Source organism: Clupea harengus, chromosome 3 (genome assembly GCF_900700415.2).
Source record: "Clupea harengus chromosome 3, Ch_v2.0.2, whole genome shotgun sequence".
Classification (NCBI taxonomy): Eukaryota; Metazoa; Chordata; class Actinopteri; order Clupeiformes; family Clupeidae; genus Clupea; species Clupea harengus.
The window spans coordinates 25,520,655-25,540,999 of record NC_045154.1 but is presented as its reverse complement, the minus strand read 5'-3'; the positions used below and the strand labels follow the sequence as shown (position 1 = coordinate 25,540,999).

At 45.4% G+C, this 20,345-nt stretch overlaps 1 protein-coding gene across 2 annotated transcripts in view; it reads right to left on the bottom strand.

Annotated features, from left to right (window-relative positions):
* ldlrad3 (low density lipoprotein receptor class A domain containing 3) overlaps nucleotides 1-19,076 on the bottom strand; it is a 66,427-nt gene extending 47,351 nt beyond the window's left edge. For both annotated transcript variants that reach the window (XM_012828115.3, XM_031565171.2), the window contains exon 1: nucleotides 17,918-19,076. In XM_012828115.3, the coding sequence (XP_012683569.1) occupies nucleotides 17,918-17,969 (52 nt within the window). In that variant the 5' untranslated portion in view covers nucleotides 17,970-19,076. The remainder of the gene's footprint in view (nucleotides 1-17,917) is intronic.
* Nucleotides 19,077-20,345: the final 1,269 nt, after the last annotated feature.

Here is a 20,345-nt window from a genome sequence, read left to right as displayed (position 1 = left end):
AATGTGGCCATTTCACATGTGATTAATAGGGCGATTTTACGGCTAGGTAATGTGAAATAAAATATATGGAAATTAAAGATCCTGCGCTGAGTCCCCTGCTCCTAGGCTGAAACTTTATAGCAGCAGTTATTCACTTGTTAGATCGTATCGATAGATATTAGATGCCTACCTCTTACAAGTAGTAGGTGGAAGACTGACCTGTGCATGGATGTTTACTTTGAAGCAGTTACCTGGTACACAATTAATTGGTAGGTTAGGTAGTTTTAAACATTTCCAAATATAATATTTGAAAATAAACAACAAAACAATTGAATCTCTCTGTAAAAAGAGCCTTTCCCCTGAAGTAGAATTTATTTTTGAGATGGTAAGGCTTCTTCATTGGTAAGTTGGTTAACTAGTTTTAGAAACCTTATCTGACCTTTGATGCCGGATCCCACACAGCCACATACACACACACACAGACTCACACTCACACACACACACAAACTCACACTCACACACATCAAAAGGGTAAAGTGATTGAATCTATCCCTCTCTGTAACAACAAGTAGCAGTTATTTTTGAGTTTGCTTCTTGATTGGTAACTCGTTTTAGAAACCTCATCTGATGTCAGTCACCCTGAAGTCATTTCTTTGTCCCATGTGTCTCAGTTTGCCCTCATAAGGCTCTTCCGTGAGAATAATCAGTTCTGGTGGGGAAGTCATTTTCTCATTAACGGGAGCCGTGCTCTCCTCAAAGAGCAGGGACACATCACAGGCTCAGCTCCACTATCTCCATCATCGCAGGGAGCAAAGGAGCAGTCAGTGTCAGGTTTGGACCTTCACCACGTAGCGCAATCAACCGTAGCATTCAGCTACCTACGTATTTCAAGGATGTCCCTCTCCTGGGTAATACAATTGCGCCGGCAAAGTCAATCTCCCTGAGACACAATTACAGCACAATGCAGCGCTCTGCTATATCTAAAGGTCATTCCAAAGATGCATACGTTATACACATACAATAATGGATGATATATAAGGTGAGCTGATAAAGCGTACAACATGAGGAGAAGCTGAACACATGGTACAGGTTGCTGCTACACCGATATGTTTCACAAGATGCAGTAATGGACGGTACCAGAACGGTACCAGACCTGACTTTTGTAAATACTCGCACTCTCTTTGTTACCTCGACCTTACTGTACCAATAAACCACAAAGTCCACAAAGTCAACCGCTAATCTGTATCCCAGTAACAGGTCAATGACGGGACAATAGATCGTGTCCACGGAGAGAGAGCAGCCACTGGACCGATGGTACGCTCGGAATTGTAATCACATCTAAGCAGCTAGGGCCGGTCCAGCCGTTACAATTACAGCTCTGAATGGCGCGCCTGAAAGGGGCGGAATTGCTATGCTCTCCACAAACCTCATCAATATTTGCTCTCCTTTCTGATGGCCCTGCATTGTATGATGAGGACAGCTGTAAGAATGGGGGGATAAATCGATTTGGAGCAGCTCTGTAAAGAAAGGCTTCTTTTTTTCCACCCCCCTTTGGCCTGGAGAAATGAGCTTTATACATGAAGAAGCTTCAATGGCCGGGCATACGAACGTATTTTCCAATTACACTGCTTGTAATGGACCACCCATCTGAGGACCGGTAGTGGAGGGGTCATTTGAAGGTATGTGTGGTAGAATGAAGAAAAGGCAGACAGAGAAGGGTAGAGAAGAACAGAGAAGAAAGTGAGAGATAGAGGCAGAGGGAAAGAGAAATAGAGAGCTCCTCTGTAAAGGAACACTGAGCTTAGTCGTAAAATGGGACAGATATTACCCACCCTCCTCTTCCCTTCTCCTCCTACACCCTCAAAAACAACATCTTGTCTGGCCACAGATGACAGAACAGAACAGAGCAGAACAACACAACACGAGTTGTGAAAGACCAGCACACACACACACACACACACACACATACACACACAAGGGTTTTTTGTCAGTTTGAAAGAGGCCATCAAAGGCGGACACTGTGTGTGCCGCTGGTTTACTATAAACGGCCTCTGAATGAGCAAAAACTTGAGCCCAGCCAGGTCAGAAGCATTACAGTAAAAAAGAACATGAAGAGGCTTTTTGGGGGCGTGGAGGGGATTTCAGATGCTCAGCGTAGCGTTGGCCACGGGCCCCATGAGGAACACACAAGGCACCGGCCCCCGAGGAGGAACATCTCCATTCCCTCACCCCGGCTGTCCCCTTCATCCTCTCTCTCTCTTCGTCTCTCTCTCTCTCTCTCTCTCTCTCTCTGTCTCTCTCTCTCTCTCTCTGTCTCTCTCTGTCTCTCTCTCTCTATATATATATATTTCTCTGTCCCCACACTTCAGATCTCACCGCCCGTCCAGCGGCGCCGCATGACGCCTCAAATCCGGCCGAGCCCCGGAAGATTAGCTGCCAGCCATTCGCCGCTGATATGACAGGCCCTCGCCTCGGCAGCAACGCCTCAGAAGGGGTCTTTGTGAAATGGCGTGTCCTTGGTCGGTCAGACAGGACCGGCCGACTCTGCCACAATCCTCTTTCTAGCCCGCCACGCTGTCAGTTTACCAAACTCAGGCCTGGCACACAGAGAGGGACGGGATAGGCCCAATTCCTGGCATGGAAAAACTAGTACAGAATAAGGGCTACATCTCTTCCAGAAGCAACTCTATTCTGTGTGGCATTAAAGGGCCTAGGGTAAACTACATGGCAGAGACATCCCCCTGGAGTAGAGAAGACAGAGAGAGGGAAAGAGAGAGAGAGAGAGAAAAAAAAAGAGGAAAAGAGAAGTGTGTGTATGTGCTTTTGTAATTCTTTGTGTGTGTGTGTGTGTGTGTGTGTGTGTGTGTGTGTGTGTGTGTAGAGAGTAGGCGTCAGCTTCAGGTTCTGTGGTACTCCCAGCCTGTAATGTGGCTCAGCGGTCCCCCACTCTTCTGCTTTCTCTGATATTTATGTATAATCTCACCTCCAGGAAATAGCAGCAGGGCATCGATAAATCATCACCAAAAGTCATGCTGTGAAATTGACTGAAATGGAAATTTTCATCTGGATCTTAGCTATAGGCATTTGGAAGGATTCTGTGCCCCCCACAACACACACACACACTCATATTTATGTGTGTGTGTGTGTGTGTGTGTGTGTGGAGGTATATATACGGTTCATGCATATTGCAAGTCTCTAAAATTCATATTACAAAAAAAGATGGCCCCACGGTATGCAGTGAGTAACATGTTGAGCAGAATGCCGAGAGGCTTCACAGGGAATACTAAACTACCACTTCATTAGAGGAGCTGTAAGCAATAGAAGCATTTCACGCTAACTTCTAGAAACACTAATGGATCCACCCTCTCCTATAGATGTGCTGTGCAGGTGCCAAGTAATTGGAGTGTGGCGGTGTGTTGCCCATCTCTGAGAGCATCTATTTTCACAATAGCTGCCCGATCGTAAAGAGGTCAGCCTGCGTGTTCCAGAGAATTATGGCTTACAGCATTTTTACACTCCCTCTGTAACGCTACCAAATGCTCTCTCTCTCTCTATCTCACACAGACACACACACAGACATACCCACCTACTCCACCTCTCTCTTTTCACACACACACACACACACTCAGACACACTCACCAACTCCACCTCTCTCTCTCTCTCTCTCTCTCTCACACACAGACATACACACAGACACAGACATACCCACCTACTCCACCTCTCTCTCTCGCTCTCTCACACACACACACACACACACACACACACACACACACACACACACACACACACACACACACACACACACACACACACTAACAGAGAGACAGAGAAAGAAAGCGAGCACTGAGGGTGCTGCCTGAATGCAGCCCAGGCATTTAATGTCTTTTGTTTGTCACTCCCTGAGACACAGATGCACATGCACACAATCAATGTGTGGCCTCCTGTTGGGGGGTGGGGGGGTGACAGTGATGTCTCCATCTCCCTCCATCTCCCAGCATCAGGCGCTCTGACGCAGGGGCCAGGTTCACAGCGGAAACGCTTGCAGCAGCAAGGAAATAAAGAACAAAGTGCATGTGAACAGCATGCCACTTTCAAGTCATAAATTACGGCAGTGACAAAGCGTGTGTGTATGTGTTTATGTGTGCTTATGTGTGTGTGTGTGTGTGTGTGTGTGTGTGTGTGTGCATGTGTGTGTGTGTAGACTGGCAGCATCTTAGCATAAAGTTGGGTGAGAAAGAGAACTAAGTGCTGAAACCAGGGAGCAAACAAGATAGGGACCAAAACATATTTTATTTAGTACTTCAGCCTTACATTGTGCATGCAAATCTCTATGGCACTTATATGAGGTGGAATTGAAGCTGATAACAGTCTCACTTATTTTCAGTGGCTTCTCCTTAACCTATTGTTGCCTAGGGTGTAATCTAGCTCACTTGTCTTTGGATAAAAACCTCTCCACCCACGCAAATGTGTAATGTAATGAAGAACATCCATCTGACGCAGAGGCCAGTTCACAACACACACACACACACACAACACACACACTTCTATTGTAGACCACCTGACTGAGGTAGTCACACCATCCAGGAATCTGTGACTGTTGAGGATGTAAGAGGGTGGCAGTTTTATGCTGCATCCTAATACCGCAGTGGGAGGGAGGCTGTTTGGGACTGCTGTCTTTGCCTCAGGGAAGGTGTGCTAACCTCCATACAGGCTTCAGGAGGCAATGCTGAGGAGACAGCAGCTTCCTGAAAACACAGACGCAAACACACGCAGACACACACAGACGCACACACACACACCATTCTCTCTCTGTTTTATTGTGAATTATTGATGACCAAATTGTGACAACTGGTCAGTTGAAGCAAACAGTCTGGAGTAGGAGACAATGCCATCGTATGCAACCCAACAGACAGAGAGAGAGAGAGAGAGAGAAAGAGAGGGAGAGAGAAAGAAAGAGAGAGAGCAGGGGGGAGGAGCACTCAAGGTCAATTCCAAAAGTAAAGACTGAAGAATCATCTTTAACTGCATGAGGCAAGTGTGTGTGTGTGTGTGTGTTTGTGTTTGTGTGTGTGTGTGAGAGAGAGAGAGAGTGAGAGAGAGAGAGAGAGAGAGAATTTTTTGCAGACACAACCCACAACTTAAAACTTAAAATTCAGTTTACTGCCACGGCTAGGCTAATCGCAGATGCTATCAGCATTAAATGAAGGCTTGTTTTGAGTGCACTGCAGATAGCTCAATGAGTGTCTGAATGGCTGTGAGAGACTTAAGAGTTCCCTTGTTTACTCTATAAATATAAAGGGGAAAAAAACACACGCCTCACTGCATAATGCGGTTTCTCCATCCAAAAGCATTAATGTGATGCGGCGTTCGAAACCCGCAGATTAAAACCCTTTTTGCCTTCAGCTCATCCTGATTACATGAGTAAACAGGAGTTGTATAATTGGAAGGGATTTGGAGATATTCAAAGCCGCAACCTCAATGTTTATTAGCAAATTGATTTGAAAAGCCACACATCAGCTGTCTTTCAAAGATTGTGCTCCAACGTTATTAACAAGACATAATTGAATGCTCTTGAGGCATTTCTTGTCCCCGGTTGTTTCATGCACACATTTAGGCTCGCGTTAAAATGCCAGCGGTGCTTGTAATGGCTCCCTACTCCGTGGATAATTGCACACGCCCGAACAAGGGGGGGGGGGGGGGGGGGGGGGGGGGGGGACAAACGCTTGCAGCAAAGGTTGAGGTAGAGATGCGCCAAGACACTTCCACTATCGAGGTGAGCATCGCTGAGGATCTACAGCCACCTCTGAGTCACATGAATCACATGCGGCATTTTTATGAAAAGTCATTACCGTTGGCCCAGGGATCGCGTGCTCGCTGGGCCCCGTGTCAACAGTTTCACCTGCACAGGCAATCTTTACCTTCTCCGCCTGCTCATGCGTGGAGGGCAAGGGGTGTTATCAGGTCTGACAAGTGGTGATTCATGATCAACACCCCTCCACACACACACACACACACAGTGATGTCCTCACACACACACACACACACACACACACACACACACACACACACACACACACACACACACACATCCTCGCTGTGCATTCACCATGGCAACGTGCATGTAAATCTTGTGAAGGTGCGGGCTCCGCAGCAGAAGCGAATCCCCAGGCAGCAGTCCCAGAGCAGCCATTCTATATTTAATTACTTATTTCAGAGGCATCAGTGCTTTCAAGATCACTCTGGGATTACCTGTGTGTGTACACAAGACATAAAGTGCAAGGAAAAGGAAACGGCTGGGAGGTGGAGGGAGGGATGGTGGTGGTGGCGGTGGTGGGTGTAGGAGAGGAAGAGTTAGAGAGCGATACTTTGAAGGAGCCACCAATTTCTTCAAGCTAGGCTGATAAATGAGATGCATATTATCCAGCGCATTTCAAAACTGTGTGTGAGTAGTGCACGTCGCTACACACACAAGCGCTGAGGCTATGTGTGACGGCCTGGTAAACACCACTCTCCACTGATATCTGTCATGGCGGGAGCGGAGCTGTGGCTGGGGTGAGCTGACATTTCTCCAGCAGCTGCAGACAGTGATGTATGGGAGAGAGAGAGAGAGCGACCCCCCCCCCCCCCCCCTGGGACTGCCAGGGACTGTGTCTCGCTGATGTGACATTCAGATCCAGAGCTCCCACCTTGCACAGACCCCCCCTAGCTACCCGCAGGGCTAAACAATAATACTTTTACTCTGGGAGTGTGTGTGTGTGTGTGTGTGTGTGTGTGTGTGTGTGTGTGTGTGTGTGTGTGTGAGGTGTGTGTGTGTGTGTGTGTGTGTGTGTGTGAGGTGTGTGTGTGTGTGTGTGTGTGTGTGTGTGTGTGTGTGTGTGTGTGTTGTGTGTGTGTGTGTGTGGGGGGGGGGGGGGGTAGGAAGAGGAGGGCAGAGGCAGAGGAAGACCAATTCGATATAATTTCAGGAGAGCTGGGCAGAAGAGCAAAGAGGTGAAGAGGAGGTGAACGCGGGGAGAAGCGAGGGTACAGAATGGAGAGAAGAGGAGGAGAAAAGGAGAGAGGGAGAGGGTAGGACAGGAGCAGATAGAAGAGGATGAGAGGATGTCAGAGAAAGAGGCAGACTGCAGAGAGAAATGAGCTCAGGTTCAGAGAGTTTGGACAAAGAAGACAAAATGATGATAGGGCAAGGATGCGTCATGAAGAGAAGAGGAGGAAGGAGAGAGAAATTGAAGGAGAGGAGAAGAGACACAGTGAGAAATGAGCAGTGGGCCAGAGAGGAAGACCCCACAGGCCACAGAACATGGGAGCAGGGAGGAGTGAGGAGTGAAGGTGGAGGGTGAAGAAAAGTCTCCTTTAGTTTCTCCTACCATTTCTGCCGGTTCTGGCCAGTGTGGCCCCGAATCAAATATAACAGTAGAGATGTGCATTTTGGTCATACTGACAGCTTGAGTACTCGACAGAGAAACCACTCGAGTGTAGTGGCTTGGATTAATCTCACAATGAGTGTACGTAAATCACCAGCTACCATCTTGTCTATTAGCTGTGTTGTTCTCTCAACTCTGCTAGCATTGTATGCATGTACATCTGACTGTAGTAAAAGATGTTATTCGTATCCTTTTCGCTCGACAATGCAATGTGATGGCGCATTGTACTAATAGTAGAGCTATATCATAGCTTTGTACTGCCTTGTGTTTAAAAATTGTGTTACATTTGGTCAAAGTGTTTCCACACCTCACCTGCACATTTCCGAAGCTATGGTTAGCTAGCTAACACTACAAAGTCAATTTTGTTTATTCATTCTCCACCCCTATAAATAGTTCCAACCTGACTTTTCCGGTGTCAAGCGTTGCCAAGCAATAAATACTGTCACTGTGGAGCCAAGGTGAGTGAGGGAGGCAATTTGTGCACATTAATTTGTACACTCGTCTGTCTTCAAGTCTCATGTTAATTTGTACATTCCCCTACTCCATTTGCTCCATTTCCTCAAGTGTAATTGTCAAGTGTCATAAAATCTGCTCTCTCTCTCTCTCTTTGAATTAATGGAATGTTGATGTCCTACATTTCAAAGACTGAAGTAAATCAAACACGGAGCGATTACTAGCGGTGAAGAGTCCGAGTGAGGTTGTTCCAGGTTATCTTCACTCATGGAATGCCTCTTGTCCAATCAGAAACTAATAAATCGTTTGACCGGTTATATAAATATACATATATTTGATAAACGTTCATTCACGCATTTATTGTGTTGTCATGATCGATCATAGCTGTCACTTGCAAGTACTTGATTACTTGTGGCAATGCTATATACCACATGGGGTATGTGAGGAAGAAGAAGAAGAAATCAGAGAGGCCTCAATGGAAAACAGAAACTGCATGTGCTTCAGCAAGCAAGAGCGAGAGAAAATGATGAGGGCATGAAAGGTAAAAAAGAAAAAGTGCATGCATGAGGCAGTGCACAAGCGGGTGAGCGAGAGAGATACAGTGAGAGTGAAATACAGAGTGAAAGAGAGAGTAAAGGCTCCAAAGCTGAGTGAATCAGCGGGATATCATCATTAGTTCAGATTAGTGCATTTGCGCTGCCAGTGACCGTGACCAGTGAACATGTGCAGCTCGGCTGGTGCAATTATAACTCACAGGACGTTTCAACCGGCTCTCTCTCTCTCTCTCTCTCTCGGGGAGGAGAAAAGCAATATAGAGACTCAAATCAGATATCAGCCCATTAACCCACAGGAGGGGAGGAGGAGGAAGAGGAGGAGCAGGAGGAGGAGGTGGAGGCATCCATCTAGAAGACACTTGTCTGGTTCTGCTTCAGCTCCCCTAAAGAATACCGCATTCCCCTTGTGAGTCGCACAGCCTGACTAATGACAACACTGGCAATGTAGTTGGAGGATCAAACTTCAGCTTTCACTAAACTTTTTTAATTTTATAAAACAAATATCAATGTATATTTATATGTGTGTGTGTGTGTGCATATGCTTATGTGTGTGTATATGCTTATGAGAAAGAATAAGACACGAGAGTGTGTGTGTGTGTGTGTGTGTGTGTGTGTGTGTGTGTGAGGCGCACTAATCGGCCTCAGCGCTAAGAAACCACACAGCACTTTTGCTACCCTGTCAAGCCTTCACGTTGCCATGGTAATGGTTTAATGGCCTCCCTCTTCCAGTACACTGCAAAGTACTTTTAGCCGCTAACTGCTTGTGTAATGGTTACAAAACTAAGGAACATGGTGTGCTTTTCACATCATCTTAGCAGCAAGCCAAATGTTTGTGGCTAACTTGAGACAGGCTGTTCTAAAGTTTCAGAGTGTTTTCTTTCTTGTGAGCAATCACAACGTGGCAGGCTGCTCCACCTGCCCATTTCTTGCCGACATCAGGAGCTCGCCAGAGGTATTTATCCATCCATCCATCCATCCATCCATCCATCATATCAACACGTCCACAGACTAGTCAAGCATTTTACAACACTGCTGCAAACACAGACAGAGAGAGGCGAGAGAAGGGCAGATGCTGAATGGAGTGGCATCAGAGAGAGGGGGTGGGACGTGGGACTTCAGTCCTACTGCAATATCTATGGTGGCAGCCAGTGTGTGTGTGTGTGTGTGTGTGTGTGTGTGTGTGTGTGTGTGTTGGGGGGTGCTGAGTCTGTAGCCAGTGTGTGTGTGTGTGTGTGTGTGTGTGTGTGTGTGTGTGTGTGTGTGTGTGTGTGTTGGGGGGTGTTTTAGTCTGACAGAGACACACGATTTGCTGTGCTGATGTGAGCAACAGTGACATCATCCCAAATGAAAACAAATGGTGGACTCCAAAGTGTGCCTGGGACAGATGAGGAGAGAGAGAGAGAGGGAGAGAGGAAAGAGAGAGAAAGAGAGAGAGGGAAAGAGAGTTGTTTTGGTGGTGGCTGGGGTATGCTAAAGTAAAACTAGGCATTACAAATGTGAAATGCTTCATTTCCTCTCTGCTTTCTTTCTCCCACTCTTCCTCTCTGATTCTCACCTCTGCTTTCTTTCTCCCACCCTCTGTTTTTTCTTACAGCATTGCCACTGAAGTTCCCAAATACCTCACAATCAAAAGTCAAATAACGGATGATTTTTTTCTTACATTATGAAAGGTGGAATTGATGAATTGACTGCTGCAGTGACCCCTTTCTGAATGCCAAGCATTCTCACACACACACACACACACACACACACACACACACACACACACACACACACACACACACACACACACACACACACACACACACACACACACACACACACACACACACACACACACACACACAATTAAACACGGATTGGTTGCTATTCTAAGACATCAAAAGACTCCTTTTTGCTGTCACTGAAAAAGCTGACAAGCTGGAGCCACTTGAAGCAGAGCACATTGTGAGGCCCTTAGAGGTCAGAGTGATTTATATGCATCACCACACGCACTGCTTGACCTCTCCACACCATCTGCTGCAACTCTGCACCCAAAAGCCCAAACTGCCCCTGACATGGCCACAGGCACAGCACCCTTCATGAACTGTACAAAGTACCCGACATGAACTGCACAAAGTACCCGACATGAACTGCACAAATTACCCAGCATGAACTGGACAAAGTACCCAACATGAACTGGACAAAGTACCCAACATGAACTGGACAAAGTACCCAACATGAACTGGACAAAGTACCCAACATGAACTGGACAAAGTACCCAACATGAACTGCACAAAGTACCCGACATGAACTGCACAAAGTACCTGACATGAACTGCACAAAGTACCTGACATGAACTGCACAAAGTACCCGACATGAACTGCACAAAGTACCCAACCGGAACTGCACAAAGTACCCAACTGGAACTGCACATGGTACCCTATATGAACTAAATAAAGCACCTTAAATGAACTACAGTGATTATCTGTTCTGATATCTACCATGAGAGGCCCATGCTGCCATTAATTAGTCCTATAGTTACATGGCCAAACACAATGGGATACATTGCCTATGCCTACACTACTCTCCCCACTGATTAAGTCGCTATGCTGTTGACAGCAAAAGCTGTAATCGTTAGCATGTTGAGATGCACAGGATAAAATGTAATATTCCCTGTGCTGATATTTGAGGGGTTAAATCTGGAGGCAACTCTTGTCAACCAAAGAGACAAGCAACAACCACAGCAAATACCCGAGAAGCACAGAGGTATGTGTTGGATATTTTCTCAGAAAACTTTGCATATTTTGGGTGCATTTTGCCACGTTAGGCACTGGCGAATTCACCTGCAGCAGAGTTAATTTATTGGGGTTGGCTGTTAGGTTAATGGGGTCTCCTGTAATCCTAAACACCCATTTTTAGTCAAGGACATTTCAGAGCAGAGCAGAGCTTCCTCCCTGGTGCAGAGAGTCATGCTGCGAGCAGGCCCCGCTCCACCCTGACATCACTACAGAGCAAAACAAAGAGATCCAGTATGGAGCAGCATGTTGGTGGCAGCCTGGCTCCACGGAGATTCCTGCCAAGCTCTAGCTTGCAGCATACCAGCATTAAAGCAATTAACATCAGCTTTGCATTTCATTTCATTTCAACCCACACACACACAGACCCAGACACACACACACACACACCGACATCCAGCTCCCCCGGCTCCGACAACAAGGGGGCTTGCAGGCAGGCAGTCGGGCAGATCAGGCGATTGGTTCCAGTGCAGAGGAGCATTTTGGCTCCCCTCTGGTTTGCCTCCAGGAAGGGATTACTGACTCTACAGCAGCCCAGCAGTGGGGCCAGGTGTGGGGGGATGACAGAGGGAGAAGAGATGGGAGGGATGGGGGAGGTGGTGCTCACTCACTCACTCATCCACCCACCCCTCACCCTCCAGACACACACACACACACACAGCAGAGACCCAGCAGAGCGAGTCAGACCCAAACCCAAACCCCACCCGAACCGGGTCCGCTCTGTTTCGCTCCAGCGGCTCCCTTTCTCAGCGCCAGACAGTGTCTGAGCTCAGGGGAAGCACCGTGTCTCACCCTCATGATGTGAATATGCCTGAGCAGTAAAGCAGCAGCACTGATGCTCAAGGCCCATACTAACACACAAGAGAATGAATACAGGGCCTCTCTATGCGGAAGAGCACTGACATTATATATTAATGTAGTTACATATTAACATCTACTAACACGCCTGTACTCAGTGGTCATACAATATAATACATATTAAAGACTAGAGAGAAATGTATGGACTCCTATCCACAAGCGAAAGCTTGAATTATATAATGCTATTACAACTATACAACAATACTGTTATATATACAATACAATGTATACTATACAATACAATCACTGTTATACAACGTCAATGATATTATACTGAATGTTGTAATGGTAAATGTGAAATATTAGTGAATATTTGTCAGAGGGGAGTATATTCCCATACTAGAGACTGCTTCGGCAAAATAGCCCCTCTGTCCACGCTGCCATGTGGTGAGACAACAGGGCAACTAAACAGCTCCTGACTGGACTGTTTGCCACGAGCAGCAGGGGAGACAGCTGTCACGTCACACTCACGCGGCTGAGGACAGGAGACGAGTCCTGTCTTCCTCAGATGGGACGGCAGACGGCGGACGGGAGGAGAAACCTGATTATGTCCTCCCCCAGTCAGGAAGGAAGGTAAACAAGAGAAGAAGGAGGACAGTCGAATGGGCTGAAGGAGGAGTCCTATATTGTCTCTAACTAGAGAGAAGGAGGTTTGGTTTTCCCCCCCTCTGTCTCGTGCTAGAGAATGTGTGTGTGTGTGTGTGTGTGTGTGTGTGTGTGTGTGTCGCCTTTGACTTTTAACAACTTTTAATATTGTCATAAATAGGGAGAGTGGTTGCCCTGCCACCTCTGCATTTCAGAAAGCACACACACACACACACACTCAGACACACACACACAGCTGTGCCTGATCAGTCCCCTGCATATGGAGGTAATTACCACAGAGACACATACACACGAAAGCACACTCCTGAGTCCATTCAGATGTCATAACATCTATGAGCCATCAGTACCACTCTCGTCACCCTCGGCTGAAACAGAAACCTGTGTCGCAATCCAGAAACTTCAGCTCCAGCGTTCCCTTCTCCACTGGCGGATCACACAAGGCGATGTGTATGTGTGTGTGTGTGTGTGTGTGTGTGTGTGTGTGTGTGTGTGTACAGCAGCCAGAAACACAACCCTGCTGGGGAGACCTTCATTAGCTATTTGACCTGAGCTGCATTTTTATGTGAGACCACTGGCAACCCAAATCATATTTTTGGGTGATGAGCTTGACCGGAGGGAGTTGCATGTCGGGTGGAATGCACATATATTAGAGACGCACCAAAGCGGAAATTCTTGGCTCATGGCCAGTTTTGATATTAGTACACCTCGAGTGGCCAACAGTGATGTGTTTCTTCTGTGTTGCCATGCATAAATAAATCAGTTTGGCTTTTGATTAATGACAGTCATTGAATACAAATTCAATTATGCATCTACAAGGTAATGGAAAAAAAACCTCTTTTCTCAGTCCATCAACTGAACACCCAAGCGTTTCCACATAGTCCTGCTTCAAAAGGGCTAAACTGACAAAAACAAATGACCTCCAAAACACACATAGGCCACAAGCAGAGCCGAGCAGGAGGGAAAGAAACTGTTTTCATACTTGTCACTCTGGGCCTGACGTGAGATGCAGTGTGTTTTGGGCTGGGGTGCTGTTACATTTGCTGGGCTAAATGCTGTTGGCGACCCCAACCCCCTCACTGGACAGGTCAAAGTTCAGTGTTTAGACATGGGCAGTTGTGCTCTGTCAACTCTGGGTAAGTCTCTACAGATGCTTTTTTTGCCATTCATGGCATAAAGAAAGACACATCTGTGCAGGGGGGCCAGTGCTGAAAGCTTCCATTTCTTCATCACAACACCAGATGCAAGCAAAACAACATTGTCAGCTCTCCGTGTCAAAACTGAAAGAGAATAAAGTTCTGAAAACCAAAACAGAACTAAGTTAGGGAACAATCTGTTGTCTGGTGTGCCTTCTGTACGTCTCTTAGATCCACTCATATATTTTGCAAGGTACAAGTGAGTGTGTGTGTGTGTGTGTGTGTGTGTGTGTGTGTGTGTCAGGGCTCGCAAAATCTTTTGTAGCTGCCCATCATCACATTTACATTTAGTCATTTAGCAGACATACATCACATCATAGGTCCCATCCATACACAGCAAAAACTTTACCATCTCGATAAAAAGTAAAAATATGAGCAACAGTTTAAAGTGACAATACACCATTGATCAATACATCAAACTAGGCTACCAAGTAAGCAAAGAATCTAAGGATAAGCAAAATATGATATTTGCAAATTCAACTGAATATAGAAGAGAACATCTGTATAGCCTGTGAGGTATAGGCCTTTCATTTGCTTTAGTTTTTTGTGTCACCATTATGTGACTTGTTTTGGTGTTATTGGTTTATATTAATTATGCTAGATTCACACTTATAACTAACAATGTTTTTTGTTTGTTTGTTTGTATTGGAGGGGGGGGGGGCAGATGAAGAAGAGCCAACTTTAGTAAGATGCACAATGATATTTATGATGATTGTGGATGTAAATGTTTTTTTATTATTTCTTTCTCAAATGTATCTATGTCTTTACATAAAAAATATTTTTTATTTAGGCTAGTCTAATTCATTTCAGGCAAAAAAATATGTAGTAAATCTGGCTGGAAGACTACCAGGGATTTAGAGTGTTTGTGTGTGTGTGTGTGTGTGTGTGTGTGTGTGTGTGTGTGTGTGTGTGTGTATGTGTGTGCACTCAGTAAGTACATGCTGTGCTCTGGTCGATCTGAGACATCGTTTGAAGGCACAAGGATTCAGGCATCAAAGATCCGCTGACTTGCGTCTCTTGGCAGTCTGGATCGATTCCGAATCAATGCGCAAACAGAAATCAGAAGTCTTCCTTGGCTTGCCTGTCCCTCTGTTTCCCCACATTGGGTATGCTCACACATTTACCACACTTAAATATACATCTGAGGCACACCAGATGGACTGGAGGAAGAAGCTGCACGAGATGAGACAGACTCGATCAAGGCTACCTTGACATCAGAGAGGTACCTGAGGGACTCCTGCTGTTCTTCTCTGACCATCTCTGGCCCCGGTAAAGAGAGAACCTTCCAGAGTCCTTCTGGACAGACTTCTGAATAATGCTGAGAGCTCATAGGGTCCCGAAAAGCTACATCAGGACTGAGGTTCGATGTTACATTAAACACACACACACACACACACACACACCAGGTATGGGATCACCACTGCTGCTTTACAAGATCTCACACTAAAACAAACATCACTTCTAATCAGTGTTCTAGTGTCACCTTTCCTGATTCTGCTTAAGAGTTAAGCATTTAGTTTCTGTTGTTCAAAAACACAATGTCCCTCAGCTCAGTGTCCCCCATGCACTCACTGCATCCTAATGAGGTGTTTTTTCGATATCAGATTTTCAGTGCAGTCTCATCTTTGGATGGTCTCAAAAAGATGATACTCATCTACATCTACATAGTTTGGCAAGAAACAACCTCCATCTTTCAGACCCATTGGCACCAGAGCTATGTGGTACATTATAGAGCCCAAAGCTACGAGGATCCTGCTCTGACTGAGGAGAATATCAATGTGGTGTTCTGCTGCTGCGTTTCAGAGACATAATGTAAACAGCGTGCATTGTTTTATTGAAATGGGGGCAGGGAGGATCGTCAAGCAGAGATGAGTCTGCCAACTGAGCCACAAGCTCAGACCCACTCTGAGAAACTCTCCGAAATGTGTTTTTATTAAGGCTGGTGGAATCTGCGGCTTTCTGTCTGGCTCCACCCAGTCCGAAGCACTGCGAGATCAATTGTCCGCTGCAGTCGGTTCGCATTGTTTATTACAGCTCAAATCATCCTCCGAATGCCCAAGGGGCTGTGTTTGCTGCACTACATAATGAAACTTATCGTTTTACTCGAAGGAGAGTTCATAAAAAATATATGACTTGCGTATCTGAAAAACATTTTTCAGTGGGTTATGATGGTGTTACAGGGTAGAGCTGTAAACCCTACACACGGAACAAGGTTTTAAACTGCAACTGAAATATTAAATGACGTAACGTGATGTTGGTGTGCTTACACCTCCCTATAACCTGCATATACCATACAACATGGATTTGTAAGGCTGTTCTGCCTACTCCCCATCCCTCCATGCTCAATACTGTCTTCCTCCTCATGGCCAGTGGTGTCTGATGACCTGAGACTCCCATTGGGGGACTATTATCTGTCTGCCCTCTTCTACAAACCTCCATAAGAAACACATGAAGAGCAAACAGGGCTTTTTACTGCGATTTCATCTGGTGAATTACAATGCTTATGTGTCTGTGTAAAGGAATAGTAAATCTTGATTACACGTGTGTCGCTCGGGAGTCAAATTTAAGTATCTTTACAATGCAAAGGATGATTTTCAGGAAGTTTATGATCTTGTATGACACTCTGTGTAAAAGTGTAAGACAAGTGTCAATGGTGGACATACATCATGAGAAGCTTAGTGAGATCCAACCTGTCACCTAGAGGCATGGGAAGGCCAGCATGTCAGCAAGAATGCTACAATTTGAGATTGAAGGGTATCAGGCTGGGATAGCATTTTTCCCCCCATTAACTTCTACTACAGACACATAAAAAAACACTCAAGGACCTTTGAAAAAGGCTACAAGATAGGCTCTGTATATCCCAGAGTACCACAAGTACACTATAATTACATAGCAATTAAATGTGATTGTTTGAGTTCCTTACCATTCTTACATTCCGTGATATAGCAACTCTGTGGAGCTTCCTCACCCAAAAATATTTTTCTATGACCCCTGATAATAGTCTTATAGCTTAACCAAATATAGTTATATCACTGATTCTGGCACCACTACTGAAGACTTTGGTTAGAATAATAAGACACTATGGTGAAATCATGGAAGCAAAGCCTATAGGCCAGTAGTTTTCCTGCAGGGACAATATAGGCTAATGTATGCTACACAGTACAGTCAGGTGTGTATTCAGACATGTTTGAGCTATGGATTAGCCAGAAATGATGCTAGATTTCACATGGACAAGCAATGATATTTTGACATCCTGTAACTATGGGTCTAGTATTGCTGAAATATTTTTTCTTCACTGAAAATCAAGGACTGTAGTGTTCTGCATTGTGGGAAATGTCAGGGAAATGCTCTGCGAAAACGTTCGTGAAACGTGTCCCTTCAGGTGCTGCAACCACTGCCTCTGACATAACTGTCTGTACACGAAGAAAACACAGTAATTAAAATAACATACAGCGTGGAAGCATACAACTTAAAGAAATAAGGAGGCGTTTCAAACGAAGTAGCCTTATATCCCCTCGCTTCGGGCCCCCAATTCGGCCGGCGGAGCAGGGGGGCAGATTGACTTGTCACCGCTATGTCTTGTCAACTACCTCCGGCTACGAATAGCCTAGCCCGGCTCCCTCCCTCAACCTTCCAATCTACGACCTTTTTTCTGAACGCGACAATCTACAGACCACGTTATTTTTTTTGATGTAGCCAAACCGTTACTCTAGTCATCATATTTTCGCGTTCAAGCGTGAAAATCTCCACATATTTCTGAGGGTGTGCAGACTGCTGCAGGGTATTTCGAGAGGCGACATTGCTGAGATTGAAGGGGCAAAAAAGTAAATATGCATCACGACGGCAGACTTCCCTAGTCTTTGAAGTTCCGACAGAGAATGCGTTGTGTCGGCTGGTCTCGATTTAGCACTATAGGAGGGAAACATCACAAACGTGAGTTGCAACAGTTGTTACAACAGAATGACAACACGTAGTCTACGCCGTCAAACTTTCTAACCCTGGGTTATAGCCTAACAGCGGCGCCGTCGGTCGTAAACACAGACATGAGAGTTCAAAACATTCAGATGACTTACCAACCGAGCTTGTGCCCGATCCCGAACCAAGCAGGAGATACCAGATCCACATCCTACAGTTTTTTTTTCGGCCTGCCCTTAAATCACCCCGCTGTGGGCCAACAATCGGGGCGATTTAAAACTTTTTTCCCCTCTTTTCACCACTTGGCGTAATACATACGTATTTTCCCTCAGTAGTTTTACTCCAGGCAAAGTTTTGAAGTTAGCCTACTTGCGTGGAGAGGTGGGCTTTCACTGGGACAGCCTACGCATCGCGGGCCGAGGGAGGGGCAGAGGTGGTCGGCGATGGAGGGGGGCTTGAGTTGAGGCGGGTGTCAGGTTCGCACTCCGGAGAGGCGGAGACTCGCCCGAGTAGAGGATGAGAGAGGAGAGTGCAAAGAGGAGACGAATGAAGCGCTATGTCGCATATACCCTATTCCACAGGCAAGGTCTACATTCCCTATAATCGTAATATGTTTGTTATGTAGCCTATCTGTTAACAAATGACAATCAAATATGCTATGTTCTGAGCAGGAGTCTTGTTCTGAACAAGGGTCCGTTATGTGTAGCCTATAAACTGAAATCATTATGAGTAGCCAAAGTTGTGAATATTGAACATGGAAAATATCATATTACCACACAGAAATTATATTATTTAAACACAGACACGCCTATAGCCTACACCACTTGACTCCACGTTAGAGGGGGTATCAAATCTACACTTAAATGATCACATAAGGTATAGGCTACCAGCCCTGTAAGCAGTAGCATAAGAAAATTGTGATTGGCCCCCGTGCTACCACTCCAGACAACTATAGAGAGGCTCATCATGCAACTCGCATCCTACAAATCACAGAGGTGTAAAGTAACGAATTACATTTACTCACGTTACTGTAATTGAGTAGTTTTTTTGTGTACTTTGTAATTTTTAAGTAGTTTTTGAAATCGGTAATTTTACTTTTACTTAAGTAGATTTTGACTGAAGTATTGTACTTCGCTACATTGGAAATTACATCCGTTACTGAGTAAAAAAAAAAAAAAACATAGTTCAAGGTGGGAATCGCACACGACAATTCTCGCTGCAGTGGTGGATGCTGCATAGAGTGGATGATGGAGTCGATGCAAGGCGCCGGTGCCGAGTCACGAGAGATAGAGATTGAGGAAGATGATAGTGCGGACTGCCAACAAGCTGCAGTCAACCAACAAGCTGAAGCACCGAACTTTCCGCCAGTTGAAATTAAAGAAGATGAAGAAAACCCGTGACCACATCTCAGCAAGCAGTTTGCCTTCCAACGTAAAAGAGGCAACAGCTATATAATGCTGTGTAAACTGTGCCTAACCCGCCAGTCAGAACTTTCTGCTTATAAAAATTCATCTTCAAATCTGCGCAAGCATGTGTTGGTAAGTACAGTATTTGTCCCTTTCCATTAGTAGTTCAGACAGCATTTTTGTCGTTTAGTTAGCTTTGCTCCATTAAGCAAAATATGCGTTTCATGGCACTAGTAGCCTCATTTTGGCTAGCACTTGCAACCGCCCTGAGTATGCTAACGTCGACAGCCGTCATCCAATAGACTAATAATAATTCCATTCCTGTCTTCCATTCGTTTCAGGTCATAGCATTATTATGTTCAGTCTCTCATATTGTGTTAAAGACTGCAGATCAGTCATCAGCAATGAAATACACCTCATAAACTGATATTAGGCTAATCATTTGGCTGGCTCCCATGCCTTGAAACAGAGCAACGTGAATGCGCACACCATCGTTGTCAGACAGTTGGACAAGTCAATGTGTATGTCGTGATCTGGAATTTATCACGATGTTTATTCAGATAAGTGGTGGCTTTGCAACGTGCAGGTCTTTCATGTTCATGCTCAGGGGTCTCGGTTAGCAAGAATTGAGGATTATGAATTGTGATGCATGTAGAAATAGAAAATAATGCTATAATTCTGTATATATATACTGTAGGTCTGTCATCTCAAGTTGCTATTTAAATATTTCTGTGTTATGATGCACTCTTGATGGCAGCTCAATACTTAATTGTCAGAAATGTTGTTTGTCATTCTACAGGTCTAGTCTATGTCAGACAACACCTTGACCAGATGTTGGAGGCTGGAGTCGGACAACATTCATCAGATGAAGATGATTTATTTTCCTCAATGAAGTCCAAAAGGTCAGAAGGTACAGGGGAGTTAGAAGGGTACCTAGCCTGTGTCTCAGTCAATATGGATCTGCTGAACGCCTTTCAGAATATCAAAAAACGTCTCGGTTACTTACGTAACCTGGGTTCCTTAAGCAGGAACCAGATTTAACATAATGGTACATGACGTCAGTCATGGCAACAAAACGAAGCATTTATCTATTCACGCCTGAAAGGCCGCGAGATCTGTCAGCGCGCGCTCCTGGCCCCGCCTTCCAGGAGCACTTTAATATCATAACGCGCCCTCAGAT